The 27,821-nt window shown below is 42.0% G+C and overlaps 1 protein-coding gene across 1 annotated transcript in view; it reads right to left on the bottom strand.

The window, feature by feature from the left end:
• cntn3a.2 (contactin 3a, tandem duplicate 2) overlaps window positions 1-27,821 on the bottom strand; it is a 65,774-nt gene that overhangs the window by 23,001 nt on the left and 14,952 nt on the right. Inside the window, exons 12-15 of the mRNA XM_014145830.3 lie at window positions 25,697-25,866; window positions 24,152-24,269; window positions 7,292-7,450; window positions 6,450-6,599 (exon numbers count right to left, since the gene is read on the bottom strand). Coding sequence (XP_014001305.1) covers window positions 6,450-6,599; window positions 7,292-7,450; window positions 24,152-24,269; window positions 25,697-25,866 — 597 coding nt within the window. The remainder of the gene's footprint in view (window positions 1-6,449; window positions 6,600-7,291; window positions 7,451-24,151; window positions 24,270-25,696; window positions 25,867-27,821) is intronic.

The raw sequence follows: 27,821 nt of genomic DNA, 5'->3' as shown, positions 1-27,821 counted from the left end.
GTTTTAGTGACTGCATTTGAAGAAACGTAATATTCTTAATATTCCGGATTGACTGACCTTCACGTCTTAAAGTAATGATACTCTGTCATTTCTCTTTACTTATTTGAGCTGTTCATGCCATAATATGGACTTGGTCTTTTACCAAATAGGGATATCTTCTGTATACCACCCCTACCTCGTCACAACACAACTAATTGGCTCAAACACATTAAGAAGGAATTCCACTATTTTACTTTTAACAAAGCACACCTTCCAGGTGACTACCTTATGAAGCTGTCATCAAGGCAAAGGGTAGCTACTTTGAAGAAACTCAAATATAAAATATATTTTTATTTGCTTCACTTTTTTGTTTACTACATGATTCCATATGTGTTATTTTATAGTTTTGATATCTTCACTATTATGTAGAAAATAGTAAAAATAAAGAAAGACCCTGGAATGAGCAGTGGTGTAAAGTACTTCAGTTTTTTGCGGTATCTCTACTTTACTTAATTTTTTTTTTCAACTTTTACTTTTACTTCACTACATTTCTAAAGAAAAAATGTACTTTTTACTCTATACATTTTTCCTGACACCCAAAATACTCTTTACATTTTTAATGCTTAGCAGGACAGGAAATGGTACAATTCATGCACTAATAAAGAGAACATCACTGGTAATCCCTACTGCCTCTGATCTGGTGGATTCACGGACTCACGAAGCACAAATTCTTAGTTTGTAAATTATGTCTGAGTGTTGGAGTGTGCCCCTGGCTATCCGAAAATGTTAATTATTTGCTTAATATAAGGAATTTGAAATTATTTATACTTTTACTTTTGATACTTAACGTATATTAACATTACATTTACTTTAGATACTTAAGTATATTTAAAACCAAATACTTTTAGACTTTTACTCAAGTAGTATTTTAATGGGGGACTTTAACATTTACTTGAGTAATTTTCTATTAAGGTATCTTTACTTTTACTCAAGTATGACAATTGGGTACTTCTTCCACCACTGGGAATGAGTAGGTGTGTCCAACTTTTGACTCGTACAGTATTTCTCAACAGTGCCGGTGGAAAGACGACAACAAGTCTATGATGTTAATGCTTATAGCTAAAAAGTTAACTAGCAAGATAACTAGCAGTACTACAAGCTATGTTTTGAATTGGCTATATCGTTAATCTAATTATTATCTAGGCTACCTGCTGCTGAAATGTCTCTCTCTCCTCGAGCAACAGCCCATTCGCACTGGCACACATACAGATGAAGCACAGCACACACAGAGAGACGCAGTGAAGGGTAGGCCTAATTCTGATCATGGCTGATATATACATTTTTAAGTGATTGAGCATATATTTAAAAAAGGAAAACACGTTCAAATTCCATGACTTTTCCAGGATTCTCATGCAATTTGGAACAGCACATCCTGCACATTCAGTCTGGCGCATTCTCAATGTGCGAATTCTCAAACTCGAACAGACTACTGGCACGTATACACCGGATTCACAGACTAGCGGCAAATAAACTTGAACAGTGGAATCAGGATATGAATGCCCACTCTCCATTGTTATTCAATGCAGATCTCGCCTTAATTCCGCTTTGATCATCCTTTTTTTTTACACTGTGTGTGTGTGAATCCAGGCTGGTGATAAGCCACTTTGTTTTATAGAGGAGCCTGTACGCCGTTCCCCCAAAATTGGAGTTGCCGGGACGGCACTGCGGACAGTTCCGGCCTAAGTCAAGCACTGAGTCAGATGCATCCTAATACCCCGGAAGTAAAGCCACACTGGGAGCCAGATTTTAGACGGAATTACATTGAAAACAATGGAGCATGGTCGAGCAAATTAAAACTCAATTCATTGTATTTTTGGGAAGGTCTGTGATCACAATTCTAGTAATAAATTACATATATACATCAGATGGTTTTGGGGAGCTATTTCATAGTTTTATCACGGTTCCATTATTTTCCCATTTTCGTCTTATAGCAACCCTATGCCTGTCATGACTGTATACCGCCCTTTTGTGAAGGAGAGCAATGGCAGAGCAGACCGTCACATGCCCTGAAATATTTTTGTACAACCTGGAATTACAATTTAAGAGGACCAGTGCTTCTATAGTGAAACAAATCTCACACCTGTGCCGTTTGCAAGCAATTGTTGTTACATTGAACAGTATATTGTTTCTTCTTCAGACCGCACTAGCGAGCAACAACATAATGTCACTTCACAGAGAGAACCAGAGAACCATGAGTTCTTCAAGTTTAGCACTGTATCCACATATTTTTGAACGATCTGAATGAAGATGAAGATCGTGAAGGGGGTGATTGAATTTACGATATGCAACAGGGATTGGCAACTAGGTTTGGCCTACAGCCAATTTCTTCCTGAGCTTGTAGCTAGTCAGCGGGCCAGAACAGCAAAGGCTAGCAAAGACTCGCAGCCCAATTCATAGGCCTACACTACACATTGAACACATCTGGTTAGTGGGCTAATTAATTCAATGACAATAACGTAAACATTTAAATGTCTCTATTAATACCCTATTAAGTGATATTCATCTTACCATACTTCTCCGATGCCAAACCAGTGTCTTGTTTGCAACAAAACTGTCGCTGTAAGCAAATAATTAAATATGAGACGTCGTCATGAATCCACCCCAGACATGAGGCCTGAGTCCAATGAAGAATTTGAAGCTGGCTACTCGTCAGTGTTGTAACCCAAAAGCAGAAGCTACAAGTGCGTCCCAAAAAGCTACCTGGGCTTAAAAACATATTCTCTTTTACATAACATGAATATCTCAATTGATTGCAACAGTCACATTGTGATTGTATTAGATTACTAAATACTTCCCAAACAAAGTCAATATTGTTGGTGTCCTCGACCTGCAGAAGGCCTCCGTAGCTCAACCTCTGAATGTCATAGACTAACCAAATATACTTCATCTCCGTGTGCATCAGAGTCGTGTCTTTCTTGTGTATTTTACAGCTCGTTTTTAGCACAAAGCATTGTGTTAATCATCAAGTTTATCATCGTTATTGATTGCTTTATATAATCTGGATCCATTTTATTTCCTCCCTCAATTGTAAGGCAACAAGGGGTATGCTTTTTGCCCTTTACCCCCTCAATTCGAGCGCTGGTTTCAGCCATACACCAAGCCCTCCACAGACATAGAGGTAGGCCTGGTGACAGTATTTGAGGAAATAGCTAGGCCTACCAACAAATATATGAATAACATAACTGCATCTATCAAACAGGTAAGCCTATCTATTATTTCTTAAATAGGGCTCCAACAAAGCCCTCTTGTTATTAAATTAGCCTACTCAACATTCAGCACCAGGTGATGTCCATATTGATTTTAGGAATAGCAATCCACACATGAGTGTTGGCTGCATCTCAACTAATCTTTTTTCTAATTTATCCAATTATATTCCATTCTCTTGTTTTTATCATGGACATATTCCATCCTTTATGTAATTAAGCTTTCACATGTGTGTTTCAGTTTTTATCAAATGTGTTGGTGCTTGCTTCTAAATATGGCAAAAAAAATTGACCACTGTAGGTTGAGGTTCTTGTTTCCTATTCCCTGACAAAAATAAGTTGTTACTGGGGGTTTATTACGATATCTTTGTGATATTTTAGTTATATTGAATTTGATACATTACATTGATTAAATTGCTCTGCCCAAAGCATCTTATAAAATTTAAATGGGATAATAATGGACCCATAAAAAAAAACTATGAAATAGCTTGCCAATACCATTCGTTGCATATACAGTGCATCCATAAAGTATTCAGACCCCTTGACTTTTCCACATTTTGTTACGTTACAGCCTTATTCTAAAATGTATTAAATACATTTTTTCCCTCATCAGTCTACACACAATACCCCATAATGACAAAACAAAAACAGTTTTTAAGAAATGTTTGCAAATGTATTATAAATAAAAAACAGAAATATCTTATTTAGATAAGTATTCAGACACTTTGCTATGAGACTCGAAATTGAGGTCAGGTGCATCCTTTTTCCATTGATCATCCTTGAGATGTTTCCACCTGTGGTAAATTCAATTGATTGGACATTATTTGGAAAGGCACACACCTGTCTATATAAGATCCCACAGTTGACAGGGCATGTCAGAGCAAAAAACAAGCCATGAGGTCGAAGGAATTGTCCGTAGTGCTCCGAGACAGGATTGTGTTGTGGCACAGATCTGGGGAAGGGTACCAAAAAATGTCTGTGTCATTGAAGGTCTCCAAGAACACAGTGGCCTCCATCATTCTTAAATGGAAGACGTTTGGAACCACCAAGACTCTTCCTAGAGCTGGTCGCCCGGCCAAACTGAGCAATCGGGGGAGAAGGGCCTTGGTCAGGGAGGTGGTCACTATGACAGATTGGAAAATCTTCCAGAAGGACAAGCATCTCTGCAGCACTCCACCAATCAGGCTTTTATGGTAGAGTGGCCAGACGGAAGCCACTCCTCAGTAAAAGGCAAATGACAGCCTGCTTGGAGTTTGCCAAAAGGCACCTAAAGGACTCTCAGACCATGAGAAACAAGATTCTCTGGTCTGATGAAACCAAGAAACCAAGAAATCTTTGGTCTGAATGCCAAGCGTCATGTCTGGAGGAAACCTGACACCATCTCTATGGTGAAGCAGGGTGGTGGCAGGATCATATTATGGGGATGTTTTTCAGTGGCTGGAACTGGGAGACTAGTCAGGATCAAGGGAAAGATGAACAGAGAAAAGTACGAAGAGATCCTTGATGAAAACCTGCTCCAGAGTGCTCAGGCTGGGGAGGTTCACCTTCCAACAGGACAATGAACCTAAGCACACAGCCAAGACAATGCGGGAGTGCCTTCGGGACAAGTCTCTGAATGTCCTTGAGTGGCCCAGCCAGAGCCCGGACTTGAACCTGATCGAACATCTCTGGAGAGACTTTAAAATAGCTGTGCAGCAATGCTCCCCCATCCAACTTGACCGAGCTTGAGAGGATCTGCAGAGAAGAATGGGAGAAACTCTCCAAATACAAGTGTACCAAGCTTGTAGCGTCATACCCAAGAAGACTCAAGGCTGTAATCGAGTAAAGGGACTGAATACTTATGTAAATGTGATATTTCATTTTTTGTCTTTGTCATTATGGGGTATTGTGTGTAGATTGATGAGGGAAAAAAATGTGGAAAAAGTCAAGGAGTCTGAATACTTTCCGAATGCACTGTATTTCATTTCTTAGTAGAATTGTAACCACAGACCTTCCAAAAATACTTAATGGGATTTTTCCCACCCTGCTCCATTGTTTTCAATGTAATTCCATTTCAAATATGTCTTCCAGTGCGGCTTTACTTTCGGGTATTATGACGCATCTGACTGTTCCCTCTCTTTACATTGCTTGGTACCAAGGCCCCAGGTTTCCGGTCTAGAAGCATGCTTTTCACTGTACCCAGAGGACACTTTCGGTATTGCAGTTTAGCTGAAGTCAAGCCCAAAATTAACATTCTCATAGACAGCCTAGTCAGTTGTCCAACTGAATGTATTCAACTGAAATGTGTCTTCCACATTTAACCCAACCCCTCTGGATCAGAAAGGTGCAGGGGGGGTTACTAGCCTTAATCAACATCCACGGCGCCCGGGGAACAATGGGTTAACTACCTTGCTCAGGGGCAGAACAACAGATTTTAACCTTGTCCGCTCGGGATTTGATCCAGCAACCTTCCAGTTACTGGCCCAACGCTCTAACCACTAGGCTACCTGCTGCAGCTCCCATAGAGAAGTCAAATGAGAAAATTGCAAATAATACACTTTACAAAAACATCCATTAACTTATTAAAGTAAATTGTCTTACAGGCTGATTTTTTTCCATCACTCACACCCAAAGATATTAACATTTTATATGAATTCACTCAGTCAAATTTCTGGATGACCTGATGATGTTGTCACTTCTCGCGCTGCTCCAGTGCGCACTAAGTGCTCATGCGCAGGCGTAATCAGCTCTCTAAAACCGGATCTGTACAACCACGAAAGAGTGCATGCAAACATGAGTAGATTACATTGAAAACAATGGTTGTCCATCTTGAAAGTGGGCTCTAGTTCATATATAGCTCAGTGGTTTGGACCGAATAGCTAGCGTGACAGCTAAAATGACTTAGATACTGCTCCCTATTAGATTTTTTCTTACAAAATATCTACATTATGGCATTTACTTATCATAAACTATTTACATATAATAGAAATGTGGGTACAATTGAGGACAAAAATCAAACTTACTCAACCTTTTAAAGGGCACTTGCATTTAATATCACAGGATTTTAAAATTCAATATGGTGCACAATTTCTACTTAAAATCAAAAGGGATGCAAAATGCACTCTATTCGTGGAATGACCCAGCTACTTGTCATGAAAAGTTTATGAAGCGTTTTATGAAGCATTTTATGAAGCGTTTTATGGAGTGGAATTTGCGTGAACAACTCACCTGCATCCTCTGTCCGTGTCTGGAGGGAGGTGGGACTGGGCTCGCCCACTCCCACGCTGTTCTTTGCCACAACTCGAAACTCGTACTCCACCCAGGCATTGAGATCCACCACCGTGGCTGTCAGTGTGTTGCCATCAATTACCTCAGGAACTAGAGACAGAGGGAAATAAAGCTAAGATCAGGCATCACATCAATGTAGATAAACCATCATTTCAATCGAATAGTCCCTTATGGTAAAAAAATATACACGGTTCCCTTTAATCCAAGGATAGGGCATCTACATGATCTGTTGTTGTGGCTCAACATTAAATATTCTTTCACATGTTCATTATCACATGTTTTTATTTTATTTAACCAGGGAAGTCAGTTAAGAACAAATTCTTATTTATAATGACAGCCTACCCCGGCCAAACCCGTACGAAGCTGGGCCAATTGTGCGCCGCCCTATGGGACTCCCAATCACGGCTGGTTGTGATACAGCCTGGAATCGAACCAGGGTCTGTAGTGACGCCTCTAGCACTGAGATACAGTGCCTTAGACCGCCGCACCACTCAGGACCCCAAATGCAGGGATGGAACGTATGGATATTGGGCACTGGCCAGCCGGCCAAGAAGACTGCAATTTTTACTAGCCCGGGTCCAAAATCTGTGCCAAGCCATATTTGAAAAAACAGAATTTCACTAGCCGGCAGGCTAGTTGGGAACATTTTCTGCTATACCAGTCTGAAAAGAACTAGCCACAGGCTAGTGGGCTAGCCTAATTTCCATCCCTGATGAAATGTATGACCTATCAATTAAATCTGCACAGATAAACAAAGAGGCTAGATCAATGTGCAGTCCTACCTGTGTCCACCCTTTGCCAGCCCACAGTGAAGGGGGTCCTGGTCTGGATAAGGTAGCTGGTGATGGGGCTGCCGTTATCCCTGCCGCGGCTCCATGAGAGCTGGGCTGTGCTGTCCGTCACCTCGTCCACTGCCACTGTGTCTGGAGGGCCAGGGGGGCCTGACTCGATCGCAAAATAAGCAGAGTTAGAGTCCCCCCCAATGTACACGCACATGCAGGCACGCACACACACACACACCTCTTTATTATCTGCTGCTCCAACAGCTCCTTAATTCAGCTGCCATCCACACCGAGCCAATCTCAAATGACTCCCTATTCCCTATACGGTGCTACTATATGCACGCAAGACTGTTAGTCATTTTGGATAAAACTGTCTGCTAAATGACATACAGTGCCTTCTGAAAGTATTCATACCCCTTGACTAATTCCATGAATCTTTATCCTGAAAAACTCCACAGTCCTTAACGAGTACAAGCATACCCATAACATTCAGCCCCCACTATGCTTGAAAATACGGAGAGTCGTACTCAGTAATGTGTTGTATTGGATTTGCCCCAAACATAACACTTTGTATTCAGGAAAAAAAGTGAATTGCTTTGCCAATTTTTTTTGTTGCAGTATTACTTTAGTGCCTTGTTACAAACACAATGCATGTTTTGGAATATTTTTATTCTGTACAGGCTTCCTTCTTTTCACTATGTCAATCAATTAGGTTAGTATGTGGAGTAACTACAATGTTGTTGATCCATCTTTAGTTTCCTCCTATCATAGCCATTAAACTCTGTAACTGTTTTAAAGTCACCATTGGCCTCATGGTGAAATCCCTGAGCGGTTTCCTTCCTCTCCGGCAACTGAGTTAGGAAAGACGCATGTGTCTTTGTAGTGACTGGGTGTATTGACACACCATCCAAAGTGTAATTAATAACTTCATCATGCTCAAAGGGATATATATTTTTTTACCCATCTACCAATCAGTGCACTTCATTGCGAGGCATTGGAAAACCTCCCTGGTCTTTGTAGTTGAATCTGTCACGACGTGGCCCTTTTTGGTTGTAGATCGTGGCTCCTCCTCTCTCATTCTCTCTCCCACATCAAGTTTTACAATGGTCATAAATACCTGGTAGAAACTGCCATGCAGTATTGAGGGAGAGAGTCTATGGAGAACAGAGCTTCTCTTGCAGAAACTCATAATCCCCAAAATGGGAAAATTAAACAATATTTATATTTTTGAGAATGTGGGAATGGTCCGTGGACACTTAAGGGACAGTCATGTCGAGTGTGTTTTCATTTGGTGATCTCATGAAGGACAGGAAACACACATAACTGTATCTCTTAAAGTGGACATTTCCCAACTGTCAGGTTTACTTCTGAATGTTGCATAAGATGAATGAATAATAGGGGTGAAACGGTACGTGTATTCGGTACAGGGTCCACGGTGCACGGTTCGGTACGCACTGCGAACCGAACAATACATTAATCATATATTCCAGCTAGGAAGAGATATATATATATATATATATACATATATACATACATACATACATATATTTGATTGTAAAAAAATATTATTGCATAAATCCATGTCGTATAAATTAATGTGGGAAAAATATCTATATAAACCCAGCAAAAAAATAAATGTCCTCTCACTGTTTCACAGACAAGTTTCACAGACATGTGACTAACAGAAATGGAATAATGTGTCCCTGAACAAAGGGGGGGGGGGGGTCAAAATCAAAAGTAACAGTCGGTATCTGGTGTGGCCATCAGCTGCATTAAGTACTGCAGTGCATCTCCTCCTCATGGACTGCACCAGATTTGCCAGTTCTTGCTGTGAGATGTTACCCCACTCTTCCACCAAGGCACCTGCAAGTTCCCGGACATTTCTGGAGGAATGGCCCTAGCCCTCACCCTCCGATCCAACAGGTTCCAGACGTACCTCTCAAAACAGTCACAACACTGATATGCACATCAGTTTCCATGGTCCTGCCTATGAAAACAATGATCCTGAAATCAATGGTGGCATCTGATGAAGATGAACCCGCAGTAAGGGATGTCAAGACTGCTATCAGAGTTAACCTGGAGCCTAGATATGCTGACCCTGGTGTCCAAGACTTCTTACACAAGAGAACCGCTTTGGACCCCAGGTTCAAGTCCCTGCTGCACCTGGATGCTGCTGCTTGTCTGAGAGTCTACAATGAAGTCACAGCAGAGATTGTGACCAATACACAATAGGTATTGTATTTGTTTTGTTCATGTGACATTTATTATTTAATTAATTTGTGATTTATTTAACAATTATTATAAAGTAATATATATATTTCTAACATCAAATCATATTTTTAAAGCCACTTCAGAGATAGTAATTTTCATCTAATTTAATTCTGCAGGGTCAAGCCATAGATACCACAGGAACCAACCCCTCTCCAGAGACGGCAGACGACAGGGGTTCTCCTCCAGAAAAGAAATCTGCCATGGCTGAGCTTTTTCTGGAGTTGTTCACGACCCAGGAGCAGGGAACTAAGTCAAAGGTCAAGGTGATAGAGGAGGAGGTGACCTTATACAGGGAAGTAGACTGTATTCCCCTGGATGAGATCCACTTACAGTTGAAGTCGGAAGTTTACATACACTTAGGTTGGAATCATTAAAACTCGTTTTTCAACCACTCCACAAATTTCTTGTTAACAAACTATAGTTTTGGCAAGTCGGTTAGGACATCTACTGTGTGCATGACAAGTCATTTTTCCAACAATTGTTTACAGACAGATTATTTCACTTTTATAATTCACTGTATCACAATTCCAGTGGGTCAGAAGTTTACTAAGTTGACTGTGAATTTAAATAGCTTGTAAAATTCCCGAAAATTATGTCATGGCTTTAGAAGTTTCAGACTATGGTTTGCAACTGCACATGGGGACAAATATCGTACTTTTCGGAGAAATGTCCTCTGGTCTGATGAAACAAAAATAGAACTGTTTGGCCATAATGAAGATCGCTATGTTTGGATGAGGCTTGCAAGCCAAAGAACACCATCCCAACCGTGTAGCACGGGGGTGGCAGCATCATGTTGTGGGGGTGCTTTGCTGCAGGAAGGACTGGTGCACTTCACAAAATAGATGGCATCATGAGGCAGGACAATTATGTGGATATATTATTGAAGCAACATCTCAGGACATCAGTCAGGAAGTTAAAGCTTGGTCGCAAATGGGTCTTCCAAATGGACAATGACCCCAAGCATACTTCCAAAGTTGTGGACAACAAAGTCAAGGTATTGGAGTGGCCATCACAAAGCCCTGACCTAAATCCTATAGAAAACTTTTGGGCAGAACTGAAAAGCGTGTGCGAGCAAGGAGGCCTACAACCCCGACTCAGTTACACCAGCTCTGTCAGGAGGATTGGGCCAAAATTCACCCAACTTATTGTGGGAAGCTTGTGGAAGGCTACCCGAAACGTTTGACCCAACTCAAACAATTTAAAGTCAGTGCTACAGTACCAAATACTAATTGACTGTATGTAAACTTCTGACCCACTGGGAATGTGATGAAAGACATAAAAGCTGAAATAAATCATTCTCTCTACTATTATTCTGGCATTTCACATTCTTAAAATAAAGTGGTGATCCTAACTGACCTAAAACAGGGAATTTTTACAATGATTAAATGTCAGGAATTGTGAAAAACTGAGTTTAAATGTATTTGGCTAAGGTGTATGTAAACTTCTGACTTCAACTGTACATGGTGGAAGACCAAAGAGTTAACGTTGCCATGTTAGCAAGGCACTACCTGGCTGTGCCTGGGACCTCTGTCCCTAGCGAAAGGGTATTCTCCACAGCGGCTGCCTTTGTCACAGCAAGCCTATCTGTGCTCACTGGAGATAATTTGGATAGACTAATCTTCTTAAAGAAAAACTTGAAAATCGGATAAAAATGTTTTGATTTTAGATTTTTTTTCAAATAACCAGTAATCGTGGCTGAATGACATTTTACATTTACATTTCAGTCATTTAGCAGACGCTCTTATCCAGAGCGACTTACAGTAGTGAATGAATACATTTCATACATTTCATGCATTTTTTAATTTTTAATTTATTTTTTGTACTGGCCCCCCATGGGAATCGAACCCACAACCCTGGCGTTGCACACACCAACTGAGCCACAGGGAAGACCTGTGTGCATATCCAATGACGACATGGATATTCAGCTAGCGGGATATATGCTGCACCGGCAGGATAGAACAGCACACTCCGGTAAGACGAGGGGGGGCGGCCTGTGCATATCTGTAAACAACAGCTGGTGCACAAAATCTAAGGCAGTCTCTAGATTTTGCTCGCCTGAAGTAGAGTATATTGTGATAAATTGCAGGCCACACTACTTGCCTAGAGACTTCTCAGCTATACTTTTCGTGGCTGTTTATTTACCACCACAAACAGATGCTGGCACTGAGACCGCACTCAGGCAGCTGTATAAGGAAATAAGCAAACAGGAAACCACTCACCCAGAGGCGGCGCTCCTAGTGGCCAGAGACTTTAACCTCACTAGGGTAGGGGGCAGCATTCGGAATTTTGGATGAAAAGCGTGTCCAAAGTAAACTGCCTGCTACTCAGGTCCAGAAGCTAGGATATGCATATAATTGGTAGATTTGGATAGAAAACACTCTAAAGTTTCCAAAACTGTTAAAATAATATCTGTGAGTATAACAGAACTGATATGGCAGGCGAAAACCTGAGGAAAATCCATCCAAGAAGTGCCTTTATTTTGAAATGCCTGTTTTTCCATTGAAAGCCTATCCACCATACAAAGACTTATGATGCCGTTAACGATCTCTATGCCTTCTACAACATGTGGCCAGTCTTTAGGCATTGTTTCAGGCTTTTACTCTGAAAAATGAGGGAGAAACAGCACATTCACAGTGTGGACAGTGTACATTTCCAGACATGTAGCCAGCGCACGACCGGGAGCGCGCCTTTCTTGTTTTTCCTTTTCTATTGACGAAGCTTTTGTCCCGTTGAAATATTATCGATTATTTATGACAAAAACAACTTAAGGATTGATTATAAACATCGTTTGACATGTTTCTACGAACCTTTATGGTACTTTTTAGATTTTTCGTCTGTCTTTTGTGACCGCGCTTTGTTCCAATGGAATACTGAAAAAAACGCACCAACAAAATTGAGCTTTTTGGACATAAAGAGGGACATTATCGAACAAAATGAACATTTATTGTGCGATAAAGGTTAAAATGTCAATTGCATCATGTTTACACTTTTGGCTGTGTGCCCACAGTTAAGTTGTGAGCCTCCACAGTTAAGTTGAAGTATTAAATGTTTTATCGCCATTGTGGAACAAATTGTTTTCATCTTGGGAACTATACTATACATTTATCGCATGGTTTGCTTTCGCCGTAAAGTCTTTTTGAAATCTGACACCGTGGTTGGATTAACAAGAAGTTTATCTTTAAACCCATGTATAACACTTGTATGTTTGATGAATTTCTATAATGAGTATTTCTGTTTTTGAATTTGGTGCTCTGCAATTTCACTGGATGTTGGCCAGGTGGGACGGTAGCGTCCCACAGACCCTAGAGAAGTTAATGCAGGGAAACTTAAATCAGTTCTACCAAATCTCTATCAACATGTTAAATGTGACACCTCCCGGGTGGCGCAGTGGTAGCTGTGCCACCAGAGATTCTGGGTTCAAGCCCAGGCTCTCCCAGGGAGGCCCATGGGGCGGGGCACAATTGGCCCAGCGTCGTTAGGGAGGGTTTGGCCGGTAGGGATATCCTTGTCTCATCGTGCACTAGTGACTCCTGTGTCAGGCTGGGCGCAGTGCACGCTGACCAAACACAGGTGTTTCCTCCGATACATTGGTGCGGCTGGCTTCCGGGTTGGATGTGCATTGTGTCAAGAAGCAGTGCAGCTAGGTTGGGTTGTGTTTTGGAGGGCTCTCGACCTTTGCCTCTCCTGAGTCCGTGCGGGAGTTGCAGCGATGAGACAAGACTGTAACTACTACCAATTGGATACCATGAAATTGAGGAGAAAAAAGGGGTAAAACAAAAAAACAACAACAAAAAATATGTTAAATGTGCAACCAGAGGGAAAAAACTCTAGATCACCTGTACTCCACACACAGAGATGCGTACAAAGCTCTCCCTCGCCCTCCATTTGGTAAATCTGACCACAACTCTATCCTCCTGATTCCTGCTTACAAGCAAAAATTAAAGCAGGAAGCACCAGTGACTCGGTCTATAAAAAAGTGGTCAGATGAAGCAGATGCTAAACTACAGGACTGTTTTGCTATCACAGACTGGAACATGTTCCGGGATTCTTCCGATGACATTGAGGAATACACCACATCAGTCACTGGCTTTATCAATAAGTGCATCGAGGACGTCGTCCCCACAGTGACTGTACGTACATACCCCAACCAGAAGCCATGGATTACAGGCAACATTCGCACTGAGCTAAAGGGTAGAGCTGCCGCTTTCAAGGTGCGGGACTTTAACCCGGAAGCTTACAAGAAATCCCACTATGCCCTGCGAAGAAACATCAAACAGGCAAGGTGTCAATACAGGGCTAAGAATGAATCATACTACACTGGCTCAGATGCTCGTCGGATGTGGCAGGGCTTGCAAACTATTACAGACTACAAAGGGAAGCACAGCCGTGAGCTGCCCAGTGACACGAGCCTACCAGACGAGCTAAATCACTTCTATGCTTGCTTCGAGGCAAGCAACACTGAGGCATGCATGAGAGCATCAGCTGTTCTGGACGACTATGTGATCACTCTCTCCGTAGCCGACGTGAGTAAAACCTTTAAACAGGTCAACATACACAAGGCGGCGGGGCCAGACGGATTACCAGGACGTGTGCTCTGTGCTTCTGTGTAAGCATTTCACTGTAAGGTCTACACCTGTTGTATTCGGCGCACGTGACAAATAAACTTTGATTTGATCAAATGGTCCTATTTTGTTTAAGACACTGCTTATTTGACTTAATTTTGATATATGCTGCTGGACTATGCACTCTTGTTGAAGTTCTGTTTTAAATGACTAGGCACTGCTGTTTTTTGTTGTCCCTTTGTTTCCATATGCTCCTGGGAATTCAAGCTACCCATGTTTACTATTATAATAAATGGAAAATCTAAATACAAATTACATATTTCTCAGGCATTTATTTTGTCGATGTTTCGAAACTGTACCAAACTGTGACGCCACTGTACCGTATCATACCAAACAGTGAGTTTTGTGAACTGTTTCACCCTTAATGAATAAGTATAAGAATACTTTTGAAAAGATAACAATAGGCCCAAGAGACCAGACAGCGTGTAGTGTTGGCTACACAGCTGGAAATGGTTAAACTCTGAGACTATCGATCACTACAGAATAAGAGCAAATCCTAGACGTAGAATTACTAGTCTGCAGCTGGAAATTATGTAAGTCTAGCGCGAGAAAACCAACAACCGCGGAAGCATCTATTCCATGCACCGACCATCTGTACGCCTGACGTATCCATTACAACAGACACTATCCAGAGCCGCTGAGAAAGCGGCAACTATGAAAGACATTGTGACTTTTGTGGAAGTTAACGAGAGACTCTCTGATGAACTGACTCTCCAGCAGACGGACCGGCGATTCCAACAGAGAAGACAACAACGGCATACGGGTGTAAATACATACATTTCAATGAATATAATTATCAACTGTGTGTAGTGGATCCATTTTATCTTTCCCGCTTTTTATCTGTCCTCACCCCTTTCCATTGTCTACCAAGCCGTCATACTGGTTTAGCCCACTAGGGACTTATCAATGCATTGTGTTAGTAACCAATAACTATATGTTTGTTTATGTAATTCTGTGATTTGATTAGTTAGTTAGTAAATAAACAATTAAGCCAATTTGTATATCGCTGATTCATTATGGAGGCTAGGGTTCGTGCAGATATCCAAGGGTTTGCGACGTTCAGTAATGAGAACTGATGAGGTAATAATAATACATAAATACTGAAGAGTCGATTCGGGAAATAGAGACTGTATGTGTGGGGTACAGAGATGAGATGTGATTCAAAAATCATGTTAAACACTATTATTGCACACAGAGTGAGTCTATGCAACTTACAGATGGATGAAAATGTACAGAATGGTTACCTGAAAGAAAATGGGGGAGGGTCATGCTTTTTTAATTTCAGTGAAGGGGAGGGTTTAGTATTTTTTTTACATCTAGTCAAGGGGAGTGTCATGTAATTTGTAATTGATGAAATTTCAATTTCACAGTGTTTTAGAATTAGTTGCTTATTAGGCTATACTGTATATCGATGTGTGCCCTCATCTCTGATTCTCAGCTGGGCGCACAATATCAATTGCGTCTATAGGCTATTTCGTGTGGTCTCAATCAAATTATCAACAGCTTATAGGCTACAAGGTGCATGCTTGAAGAAGCACAGAGCAAAGTTATACAGTATTTCTGAGATAGCTGCTGGGATGGTGTAAATAGGTAGAATGACGCCGGAGGGGATGGCTGCCGTTTTACGGGCTCCTAACCAACTGTGATATTTTGCTAGTTTTCTTCGCATTGTTTCTAACTTTTTTTATAAACGTATTTTGTACATAATGTTGCTGCTACCGTCTCTTATGACCGAAAATAACTTCTGAACATCAGAACAGCGATAACACACCTCGAACTGGACAAAGATTTTTTCTTTAACGAGTCTGATGCAAAGGATATACTGCTTTCTAGGGAACGGGCCCAAATCCCCGTCAATTGCGTGAAGAAAAAACGGAGAAAAAGGGGACGGAGGTCAGGCTGCCTTCTGAGAATTCGTAGGAGAGTGAGTAAAACTCCACTACGATCCGTTATATTGGCCAACGTGCAATCATTGGAAAACAAAATGGATGATATACGATCAAGACTATCCTACCAAGGGGACATTAAAAACTGTAATATCTTACGTTTCACCGAGTCGTGGCTGAACGACGACACATAATATAGAGCTGGCAGGATTTTCCATGCATTGGCAGGACAGAGAAGCTACGTCTGGTAAGACGAGGGGCGGGGGTATGTGTCTATTTGTCAATAACAGCTGGTGCGCGATGTCTAATATTAAAGAAGTCTCAAAGTATTGCTCGCCTGAGGTAGAGTACCTTATGAAAAGCTGTAGACCACATTATCTACCAAGAGGGTTCTCATCTATATTATTCGTAGCCGTCTATTTACAACCACAAACCGATGCTGGCACTAAGACGGCACTCAACCAGCTGTATAAGGCCAAAAGCAAAGAAGAAAATGCTCATCTAGAAGCGGTGCTCCTAGTGGCCAGGGACTTTAATGCAGGCAAAATTAAATCCATTTTACCTAATTTCTACCAGCACGTCACACGTGCAACCAGAGGAAAAACAACTCTTGACCACCTTTACTCCACACAGATGCATACAAAGCTCTCCCCCGCACTCCATTTGGCAAATCTGAACATAATTCTATCCTCCTGATTCCTGCTTACAAGCAAAAACTAAAGCATGAAGTACCAGTGACTCGCTCAATAAATGGTCAGATGACCCGGATGCTACACTACAGGACTGTTTTGCTAGCACAGATGGGAGTATGTTCTGGGATTCATCCAATGGCATTGAGGAGTATACCACCTCAGTCATCAGCTTCATCAATAAGTGCATCAACGACGTCGTCCCTACAGTGACCGTACGTACATATCAAAACCCGAAGCCATGGATTACAGGCAACATCCGCATCGAGCTAAAGGCTAGAGCTGCCGCTTTCACGGAGCGGGACACTAATCCGGACGCTTATAAGAAATCCTGCTATGCCCTCTGACGAACCATCAAACAGGCAAAGAGTAAATACAGGATTAAGATTGAATCCTACTACAACGGCTCTGACGTTCGTCGGATGTGGCAGGGCTCGAAAACTATTACGGACTACAAAGGGAAACCCAGCCGTGAGCTGCCCAGTGACGCGAGCATACCAGACGAGCTAAATGCCTTCTATGCTCGCTTCGAGGCGAGCAACACTGAAGCATGCATGAGAGCACCAGCTGTTCCGGACGACTGTGTGATAACGCTCTCGGTAGCCGATGTGAGCAAGACCTTTAAACAGGTCAACATTCACAAAGCCGCGGGCCAGACGGATTACCAGGACGTGTACTGAAAGCATGCACGGACCAACTGTCAAGTGTCTTCACTGACATTTTCAACCTCTCCCTGACCGAGTCTGTAATACCTACATGTTTCAAGCAGACCACCATAGTCCCTGTGCCTAAGGACGCGAAAGTAACCTGCTTAAATGATTACCATGAAGTGCTTTGAAAGACCGCTCATGGCTCACATCAACAGCATCATCCCGGATACCCTAGACCCACTCCAATTCGCATACCGAGCTGATCGTGGACTAAAGGAAAAGGCGGGCCGAACAGGCCCCCATTAACATCGACTGGGTTGTAGTGGAGTTTCTCCAGGACTATTTACACTGCTGCTACTTGCTGTTTGTTATCTATGCATAGTCACTTTACCCCTACCTATGTGTACAAACTACCTCGACTAACCTGTACCCCCGCACATTGACTCGGTACTGGTACCCCCTGTATATAGCCATGTTTTTGTTATTTTATTGTGTTACTTTTTATTATTTTTTACTTTAGCTAATTTGGTAAATATTTCCTTAACTCTTTCTTGAACTGCATTGTTGGTTAAGGGCTTGTAAGTAAGCATTTCATGGTAAGGTTGTATTCGGCGCAGGTGACAAATAAAGTTTGATTTAATTTGATAAAACTAGGCTGCATTACACAGCGCAATGGATATTCCAACCCTGAGCCCTGGCCTGCTCTGCTCTTTCTGATCAAATACTTTTTGTGTGCTGCTTAACCAATGGCTGTGCTGTATAGGGCTACGGTGGCAGTTTAGAAGGAGTGCCAAAGGTTTCTTTCGATTTTTTTGTTGTTGATTAGGCCTAGTCCCAAAAATGTGTGGACTAGCCTATAGCCTATGTTCTGTTCAGTTTGAGAAGGAGAGTGCAAAGATGAGGAGGGCCAGAGGTCAACTTTGATAGCTTGCTATAATAGCTATAATAGATTTTTATTAAAAACATTATGTTTCTTGGCCATGATGTATTTATCAGAGTTATTGACCTCACAATAAGCCAGATTGGAGTAATTTACATAGTGGTGCTGAAACTTGTAGCAGAAGCAGTGGCACAATCGGAAATGGACAGCTCATGATGCTGAAAGGCGAATTTGAGTAGGCATAATTTATTTCAACCGCCTTTATTTTATTTAGACTTTACTAACAACAAGAGGGCTTTGTGGTTGGAGCCTATTTCTTCCTATTTAAGAAATAAGAGGTAGACCTACCTGTTTGACAAACGAAGTTAGGCTACAGGCTGCTATAACCAATAGATTTGTCAGTCAATTCCTCCACCCATCACTTTAAATAGCCTACCTCCATGTCAGTGAAGGGCTGTTAAGTAAAAAAAAAAGAAACAAGCTGTAAAATACCCAGGAAAGACATCACTCCGATGCATATGGGGATATAATTGTTTTGTTTCTTTGACATTCAGAGGCTGGCTTTGCTTGGGAAGTAATCTAATTCTGTCACTATCAATTGATTAAGCTATTCACTTTCTGTACAACCCAGACAACCTTTACGGAAACACTTCTGATCATCTCTCATTGGGTTAAGCCACGGAAGAATTAGCCAGGAGATAAAGCTTATATTTTTCTGTGTCGGTAGGCCTACTCTGTCTGGGGTGGAAAGGTAGGCCTAACTTTTGAAAATATCATGCTCAGATTCCTAACGACATCTCAGATTCAATTATTTGTAAACATGGACAGTTTCTTTACAAACAAGACACACTGAAGATGAACACATCTCTCTGTCAATTCTTAGCCTGTAATTTTGGTAATTTGTGTGGTATTAAGAAAAAGACTCCGCTAATATGTAAAATGATGTTGAATTGCATGAAATGTTTATAAAAGGCCGACCTGCAAATACAATGCAATGCTATTACTATAAAGGAGATCTTACACCCCATGTTGTCTGCGAACCCACAACCTTCTGGCCCACAGCCCTGTGCCCTATCAAAATTCACGCATTGCTATGTAATGCTTAAAAGACGAAGAACAGTTTCTAAAACTGCACATCTTAGGCTCTGGCCTGTCCAAGAAGTGGGGGTAAACGGTAGACATGTTATCTTTGTTTGAATTATTATTTTGGATATAGGGTAGGGTTACTTGTTGTTTTTTTCAACCATTTAGGGATGGTTAAGGTAAAATATATTTTGCTGAAGGGAGGGCCATCCATTTTCATTTCAGAGAGGTCCGATTTTCTCCATGTAACCCTTATTCTAAATAACGTTCATTCCAATTACGCACGGCCGCAATGCGGTCACTCTCCATCTCCACCCCTGATGTGGAAATGCGATACCCTAGGAAGGAGATGGCCTGCTGAAAGAATAGGCATTTCTCAGCCTTGACGTACAGGTCATGCTCCAACAGTCGTCCAAGTACCTTGCGCACCAAGGACACATGTAGCGTGTAGCGGAGTATATCAGAATGTCATCGATATACACCACTACACCCTGCCCGTGCAGGTCCCTGAAAATCTTGTCTACAACGGATTGGAAGACTGATGGAGCATTCATTAACACATACGGCATGACGAGGTACTCATAATGCCCTGAGGAGGTACTAAACGCTGTCTTCCACTCGTCTCCCTCCCGGATACGCACCAGGTTGTACGCACTCCTGAGATCCAGTTTAGTGAAGAAGCGCGCCCCGTGCATTGACTCAATCGCCATGGCGATAAGAGGTAGCGGGTAACTGTACTTCACCGGGATTTGATTGAGACCTCGATAGTCAATGCATGGGCGCAGACCTCCATTCTTCTTCTTCACAAAAAAGAAACTCGAGGAGGCGGGTGAAGTGGAGGACCGAATGTACCCTTGACGCAGTGATTCGGAGACATATCTCTCCATAGCTGCCGTCTCCGCTTGCGACAGGGGATACACGTGACTCCTGGGAAGTGCAGCGTCTACCAGGAGATTTATCGCACAATCCCCCCGTCGATGGGGTGGTAATTGAGTCGCCTTCTTTTTACAGAAGGCGAGAGCCAAATCAGCATATTCTGGGGAAATGCGCATGGTGGAGACCTGGTCTGGACTTTCCACCATGGTAGCACCAACGGAAACCCCTACACACCTCCCCGAGCACTCTCGCGACCAGCCCGTGAGGGCCCTCTGTTGCCAGGAAATGGTGGTGTTATGATGAGCCAACCAGGGAAGGCCTAGTACCACGGGAAACGCAGGTGAGTCAATGAGGAAGAGACTGATTCTCTCCTCGTGACCCCCCGCGTCTCCATGGCCAGGGAGATGGTGGCTTCCTTGATTAGCCCGGACCCTAATGGTCGACTATCCAGAGTGTGTACCGGGAAAGGTCTAACCATAGGAATAATGGGGATCCCTAAACTAAGGGCAAACGCTCTGTCGATAAAGTTCCCAGCTGCGCCTGAATCGACAAGCGCCTTATGCTGGGAATGCGGGGAAAACTCAGGAAAACAAACAGGTACAAACAGGTGGACAACAGAGGACTCTGGATGAGAGTGGTGCAGACTCACCTGCCTCAACTCCCAGAGGAACCAACCCGGCACTGACCGGCAGTGTGCCCTCTGCGGCCACAGATGGTGCACGTGAAGGCCCCTCCTCCAGCCTCCCTACGCGCAGCCCCTCCCAGCTCCATGGGCACCGGAGCGGGGGTGCTGGAAGATGGAACTGACAGAGCCCCCTCTGGACGTCCGCAGGTGACCAGCAGGTTATCCAACCGGATGGACAGATCCACCAGTTGGTCAAAAGTGATGGCGGAATCCCTGCAGGCCAACTCCCGTCGGACGTCCTCGCACAGGCTGCATCGGTAGTGGTGAGGGCCCTGTCGTTCCATCCTGCTCCGGCGGCCAAGGTCTGGAATTCCAGTGCGAACTCCTGTGCGCTCTTCGTCCCCTGCCTCAAATGGAAGAGCCGTTCCCCCGCCACTCTACTTTCGGGCGGATGGTCGAAGACGGCCCGGAAGCGGCGGGTGAACTCCTCGAAGTGGTCCAACGCCGCGTCTCCTTCTCCCCATACGGTGTTTGCCCACTCCAGAGCTCTCCCCGAGAGGCATGAGACGAGGGCGGACACTCTCTCCCTTCCTGAGGGAGCTGGGTGAACGGTGGCCAGGTATAGGTCCAGTTGTAAGAGGAACCCCTGGCACTGTGCTGCCGTCCCATCATACTCCCTGGGAAGTGAGAGACGCATCCCACTGGAACTGGATCCGGACGGGACGGGTAGAGGTAACCCCGGTTGGGCTGGTCGAGGCGCTGGAGATCCATGGTCTGGACAACGCGATCCATCATGGCACCGAGATGATGCAGCATTGCCGCGTGTTCCTGAATGCGCTCCTCGACTCCTCTGACCGGGGTACCTGCTCCTGCTGACTCCATGGTGTGATATTCTGTCAATGGTGTGCGTACTGGGAGCGGAGTCAGGTGCAGGAGAGCAGAGAGTTGTGAATAGGTGTACACTTTATTTAGGCAGGAGAAACCAACAGACGGACGCCACTGCGTCGAAACCTCCAGCCAATTGGCAAAAGCAAAACGCGCAAACAGTCACAATAAATATGTACAAACAAATAAACATACCTCGTGAATAAAACACGGAATAAACGCACATCAGTCTAGCGCGTCAAAATTGACACGTCACAAAACAATATCACACAAAGACATGAGGGGGAACAGAGGAATAAATACATGTAGAGTGATTGGGGAATGAAAACCAGGTGTGCAGGGAATAAGACAAAGCGGCGATGGCTAGAAAGCCGGTGACGTCGACCGCCGATCGCCGCCTGAACAAGGAGAGGAGCCGACTTCAGCGGAAGTCGTGACACCAATATTATGTGATTGTTAAGCAACATTTACTCCTGAACTTATTTAGGCTTGCCATAACAAAGGGGTGGAATACTTGACTCAAGACATTTCAGCTTTTCAATAATATGTAAACATTTTGAAAAACATAATTCCACTTTGACATTATGGGTTATTGTGTGTTCAGGCTGTAACACAACAAAATGTGAGAAAAAGTCAAGGGGTGTGAATACTGTCTGAAGGCACTGTATATTATTGTATATTATCTTGAATTGGCCAGAGCCAAAATACAGAGAAAGATATGTCTCTTGCCCAAAGCTCACTATGTGCTGTAATAGAAAAAACACTATTAATAAGGAATAGGAAGCACTTCAGGCTTATACATTTTTTCCCTCTAATTCTCCTCCTCTCACTCATAAACAGTACTGTAGTAGTCACAGGGCTACATTAAAAGGTGAAAATGAAAACCATCTCTGTAGCCTTCGAGAACCCACGTTTTTATTATTTCGTTTTATTATCCAACCAATTAGAGGGGCTGATGTTTAAAGCTCATCTGCTGTTTCCTGTTGTAATAAAGGTGTCAGTTCGCCAAAGCTAATACATAGACCACCAACGAACAATGAGAGTAAGAACCACAGAATGAAATAAATATTTAATCATATCTATGCTAGGACCACTGACACTCCTCATTTGCTGGAATTTGAACAGAATTCTAAACAACATTTCAATTATTAGAGCATTTTGCCAGTGCAACACTTCAAAAACATGATCATGAACTGCAAACGTGACTTGATATTTAATCAAATAATGTATAATAACTGTCAAAAGTTGTTGTGATTCGCACGTTAACAATTTGAATCGTGTCGTATTGTGCATTAATTGTATTAATGTTGTTTAACAACACCCACCTTTGTTCTTCAAAGCCTAAACACTGTACTGTAAATCTATGTCCTATAATAAAGACATGCTAAATATATTACATTTAGAATGTCAACATCAGCTTCATTTTTACGATATCGATCTATGTAAAACTCATTAGCTCTTCCCAATAAGAAGCTTTGATATGTCGCCCTCATTAAAACCTATTAATGGAACCTATAATCAAAGATCAGTTCTTTATCTCGTTAATTATATTTTCTTGGCAGGGCCGAGAGAATACTGTCAGAATCTCAGGGGCGTTAAAATAGTCTGAGATTAAAATGAACATACCAGATTTGCTTTGTTTTAGGCATCACTACAATGGGAATTAAAAAATGTCCCGTTTTTAAAACGGTACACTGTATGGACATATTTAGGTATTTTACATTCCCAACACGTTTATGAAACACATTTATGAGTATTGTAGTATGATTCATACCAACCTTCATAAAAATGTTTTTCTGTATCATTAGTAAGGAGTTTTCTAAATAAAAGTCCCTTTTCATTTCAACACTAAAAGGTATCAGTAACACTGAAATAGATCTTTATTTATCTATTGTACAACATACATTTGTGTGTTACCCTAAGAACACATTTTTGGCAGAGAGCACCATTGTAAGCCCAAAATGACATTGACGATTGATGCTCCAGGACAGAACTCACTTTAGGCCCGGTACGCCTACTCTATTTCCTTCAGATCCGCCATCTACCGGATATTGTGACAGAAAAGTGATGTAATTCAGTAAGATAATATTGATGACGACTCAATGTACCACCTAAGCTGACATTCGCAAAATGCTTATCATTCATTTAATATAAACGTGTCATGTAGTCCTTAAAGGGCCTCTCTCGCAATAGTTAAGAATGCCTCCTGTGTGTCAGTTGTACGTTTCCCCCTAGCAACAACAGCTCAATTATATGATGCTATTCTATGTCTGTAATTTAGCTAACCACTATATTCCCTTGGAAATGGGTCTTCAACCATTCTCTGTGTTTACAGGAACTGACTCCAGTTATAATTAGTGAGTGGTAATTCTGCAAAAAGGAGGGTTTCTTACCTTTTACAATCAATATGGCCACTGCTGACAGGCTCTCCACGTCTGTGTCCACCACGCAGATGTACTTCCCGGCATGATTCAACTGGATGTTTCTGATCATCAGATCCCCAGCTGTTCTCTACAAAGGCAATCATAAGAAATCCCAAACAACCTGGGTAAGTAAAGGGCATTTGTAATGTAACCCCCTCCTACGTCAATGGGTCTTCGGGCAGTTTTCTCCACTGTAATTTAAAAAAAAATAGGCCCCTGTAGATTTTCATTTCTGAAGACGACTGCCGGCAACGAATGCTAAATTAAAGGTGGAATCCCTTCCTTTGGCTGTGGCGGAAGGATAGTGGCGAGGCTGATCTGGTTTAATTATGGAAATTAATTCCTTGAAGCGGGTAAGTTAGTTGATAATCTCTTTGGACTTGGGGACATTATAGAATTTTTGAGGAGTGAATCTCATTAGTGATAAGAAAATTGTCAGTCACACACACATATGCCCAATGTATAATCTCTCAGAGTGTGTGGGTGATCCATTTCATCCAGTAGTTTTTTTGTAGTCCAGGCACTGCATGATGCGATTTTATCCCACTGATATCCAGTACAGTTGAAGATCTGTTCCAAGACCTTGATCAGTGATCATTTTGCAGCTGAACATCAACATATAAAACCTCAGAGGATACAACAGAGGCAAAAGATTAATGTTAAGTTGAAAAACTCTGACACTGTAAAATGTACTTGAAACCAAAGATGCAGTAGAAAGTTTAATATGTTTTGATCAGGCTAACTTAATAAATCATGTTGGGCTACTATCGACAAACTACAATTGGAACAATTGATTGAAGACTGATCAAAGACTGCTATTGAGTTTTTCAAATTAATGAGACAGACAGACAATGTCTAGTTTGATATTTGCGTGCGAGCCAGTGCGTGCAAGTGCCAGAGAAGCTTGAAAATCGAGACTCAACAAGTGTTTTAATTACTTCCTGTAACTCCCGCGAGCATGCAGAAGATTCGGACAGAAGCCAATGCGAATGTGCCACTTTCTTATTTACACGAAAGTAAAGCTCATGTCTCTCAATTTTCAAGCTTCAGTGTACCTAGCACAAATTGGCTTGCACGGATATTGCGCAATAATGGGTATGTGCTATTGACCACAGTAACCAACCCAGAGCTACAACTAGCCAAAGGCTCTGCTCAAAAAATACTTTAAAGAATGCCTGCTTCCTTCCTTGAAGGATCTGATTGGATCACTCATCTGACATGGCTGGATTTTTATTTAAATCTTAACCAGACAAGTCAATTGAGAACTAATTCTTATTTACAATGACAGCATGGCTGGATTGGTTAAAGGTATGTGATAGAGCCATTGTTTAGAGCAATCAATGTGTTTGGAAGAGTCTGTGCGTTTAAAGTATTTGAACAGGGCCAAAGTCTCCCCTAAAAACAAATAAGGGGAATCAGGGGACATCACACCCTGGAGTTGAACAAATGTGACCGAATGGAGAAAGATATGCCAGATGTCCAAATAGTGTAGAAGAAAGTGTGTCGGTCACTCACCCCTCCCACTAGCTCAAAATGTCTGTCTGTCTTGGTGATGAGCTGTCCGTTGAAAGCCCAGGAGAAGAAGACGTCAAGGACAGGGTCACAGGCGATCTGGCAGGGCAGCACGATGCTCTCACCCACTATGATCTCCATGTCCACTGGCCCCTGAGTAATTCTTGTTGGATCTGTCCAAAATGTACAAACAATCCCACGCACAAAGGCCCACGCACAAAGCACCAGGGATGGGGTCAATTACATTTCAGTCAATTCAGGAAGTAAACTGAAAATTCCAATGTATGATCAAATGCTATTCGGTCAAGCTATTCTGTGTTTGGCTATATTTTGTTCAATAACAAGCAGGGTTGGGGAGTAACGGATTACATGTCATCCGTTACATGTATGGGATTAAAAAAAAACGGTAACTGTAATCCGTTACGTTACCAGCAAAAATATTGTTATCAGATTACAGATACTTTTGGAAAACTAAATGGTTTACTTTTAAATTCAGAAAGGATGTATGCGAAAAATAAATCATTGACACTTCTCTGTTTTCTCAATGACTTTCAAATCAGCATTGAAAAAAAGGGCAAGTTTAAGTTAGTTACACCTGAGTGAGTCTGACCACAAGTCAGAGACCACTATGATGACACACCAAATCCGGGAATAGAGCAGGAATAGGTTTTTGTAGGCTACAGTCCAAGCTATGTCTTCCAATGGTGCGACTGCTGTCGGCATCCAAAGATTATCCAACTTGAATAAACGCTTGGAGGTAAGGATGACAGCAGTGTAGTCTACGGCGATATGGATATCACTTATTATTGATATCTACATAGCACATTGATGTGAATCACAGTGCTGCTCTCTCATTTAGCTATTTGTGCTTTACGGATTGTGGTTGTTGTGGATGGCTGTTCACAAATCTAGATGTGTATTTGAACCCACTAATGGTTGAATTCAAGAAGTATAAACTGCTTATCAATCATTGTTTTTGAAACCAGTGGACAGCCAGTGAAAAGTGCGCTCTTGCAACAGCTACATAGTGCGGATCCCAGCCTACATTAAAAACAGTTGACTTTGGTTTTTAATGTAAAGATATAATTGAATCGTATTATTATTATGTAGTAGAAAGCGATGTGTTAGAAGAAGCCTACATAACCAACCCAATAAAGTAAAATGTAACATCATATATGGCCAGCTATGTAAACTTTAACATTGATTTATCCTGCAATAGTTCAATTGGTAACATACATTTTTGTCTTCTTCTAATGCCTCTTAAGGGGAAAGTAATCTAAAAGTAACTGAATGTAATCATATTACGTTACTGAGTTTTGGTAATCCAAAATGTATGTTACTGATAACATTTTTGGACAGGTAACTAGTAACTGTAATGGATTACATTTATAAAGTAAGCTACCCAACCCTGAAACAAGGTAATTATGGATATTGGAAATGTTACACCTGCTGTCGTAAACAGACAGGTTATGTAAAGCAATAAGTCTTACAGTATTCAGGCCAGAATTATGGAAGTATTACAACAGATTAGCCAAGTAAAGGGTTATTAAACAGGCTTGTTACTAATAAGAGCTGATACTGTTTGCTGACATGACTGGAATAATCTTTTGTAATCCTGAAAGCAATTACAATACCCAGATAAATCCGATAAAAAAGCAGAGAGGTGATTGATACTTCGAGGTGGTGGGACTGTTATCCACGAGATGAGTTAACCCACAGACACATATGCTTACACACACACAGCACCTGCTGACCACACAATAAGGGCACTGAGTTGCAACCACTACAGCCATTGTTTGTCGGAGGCCACTGTGCTTCAAAAGTCAGGGCAAGTAATTACAACCTTGCTCTATCTTGCTAAATAAAATCAATAAATCACAAAAGAAAGAATGAAGGGAAAAGAAATATATCACTATTGCAGGGATTGTATTTGGAGCCTCGGCATGAACAATGATATGTAAAAGATGCCTCATGAGTCTCTATATATCTATTCTCTGAATAAATCCTCAGAAAATGCAATTACCACAGTACGGTTTAAAAAGAAATGCAGTGTTTGGCAGCCAAATGGACAGTTACCATTTGGCTCACCTGTTAAACTCTGAGGAGTTGTTCTTTTGGCCCTATACAG

Source organism: Salmo salar, chromosome 15 (assembly GCF_965601325.2).
Source record: "Salmo salar chromosome 15, fSalSal1, whole genome shotgun sequence".
NCBI lineage: Eukaryota > Metazoa > Chordata > Actinopteri > Salmoniformes > Salmonidae > Salmo > Salmo salar.
Note: the sequence above shows the minus strand (reverse complement) of the source record. Positions and strands in the feature narration are given on the sequence as shown.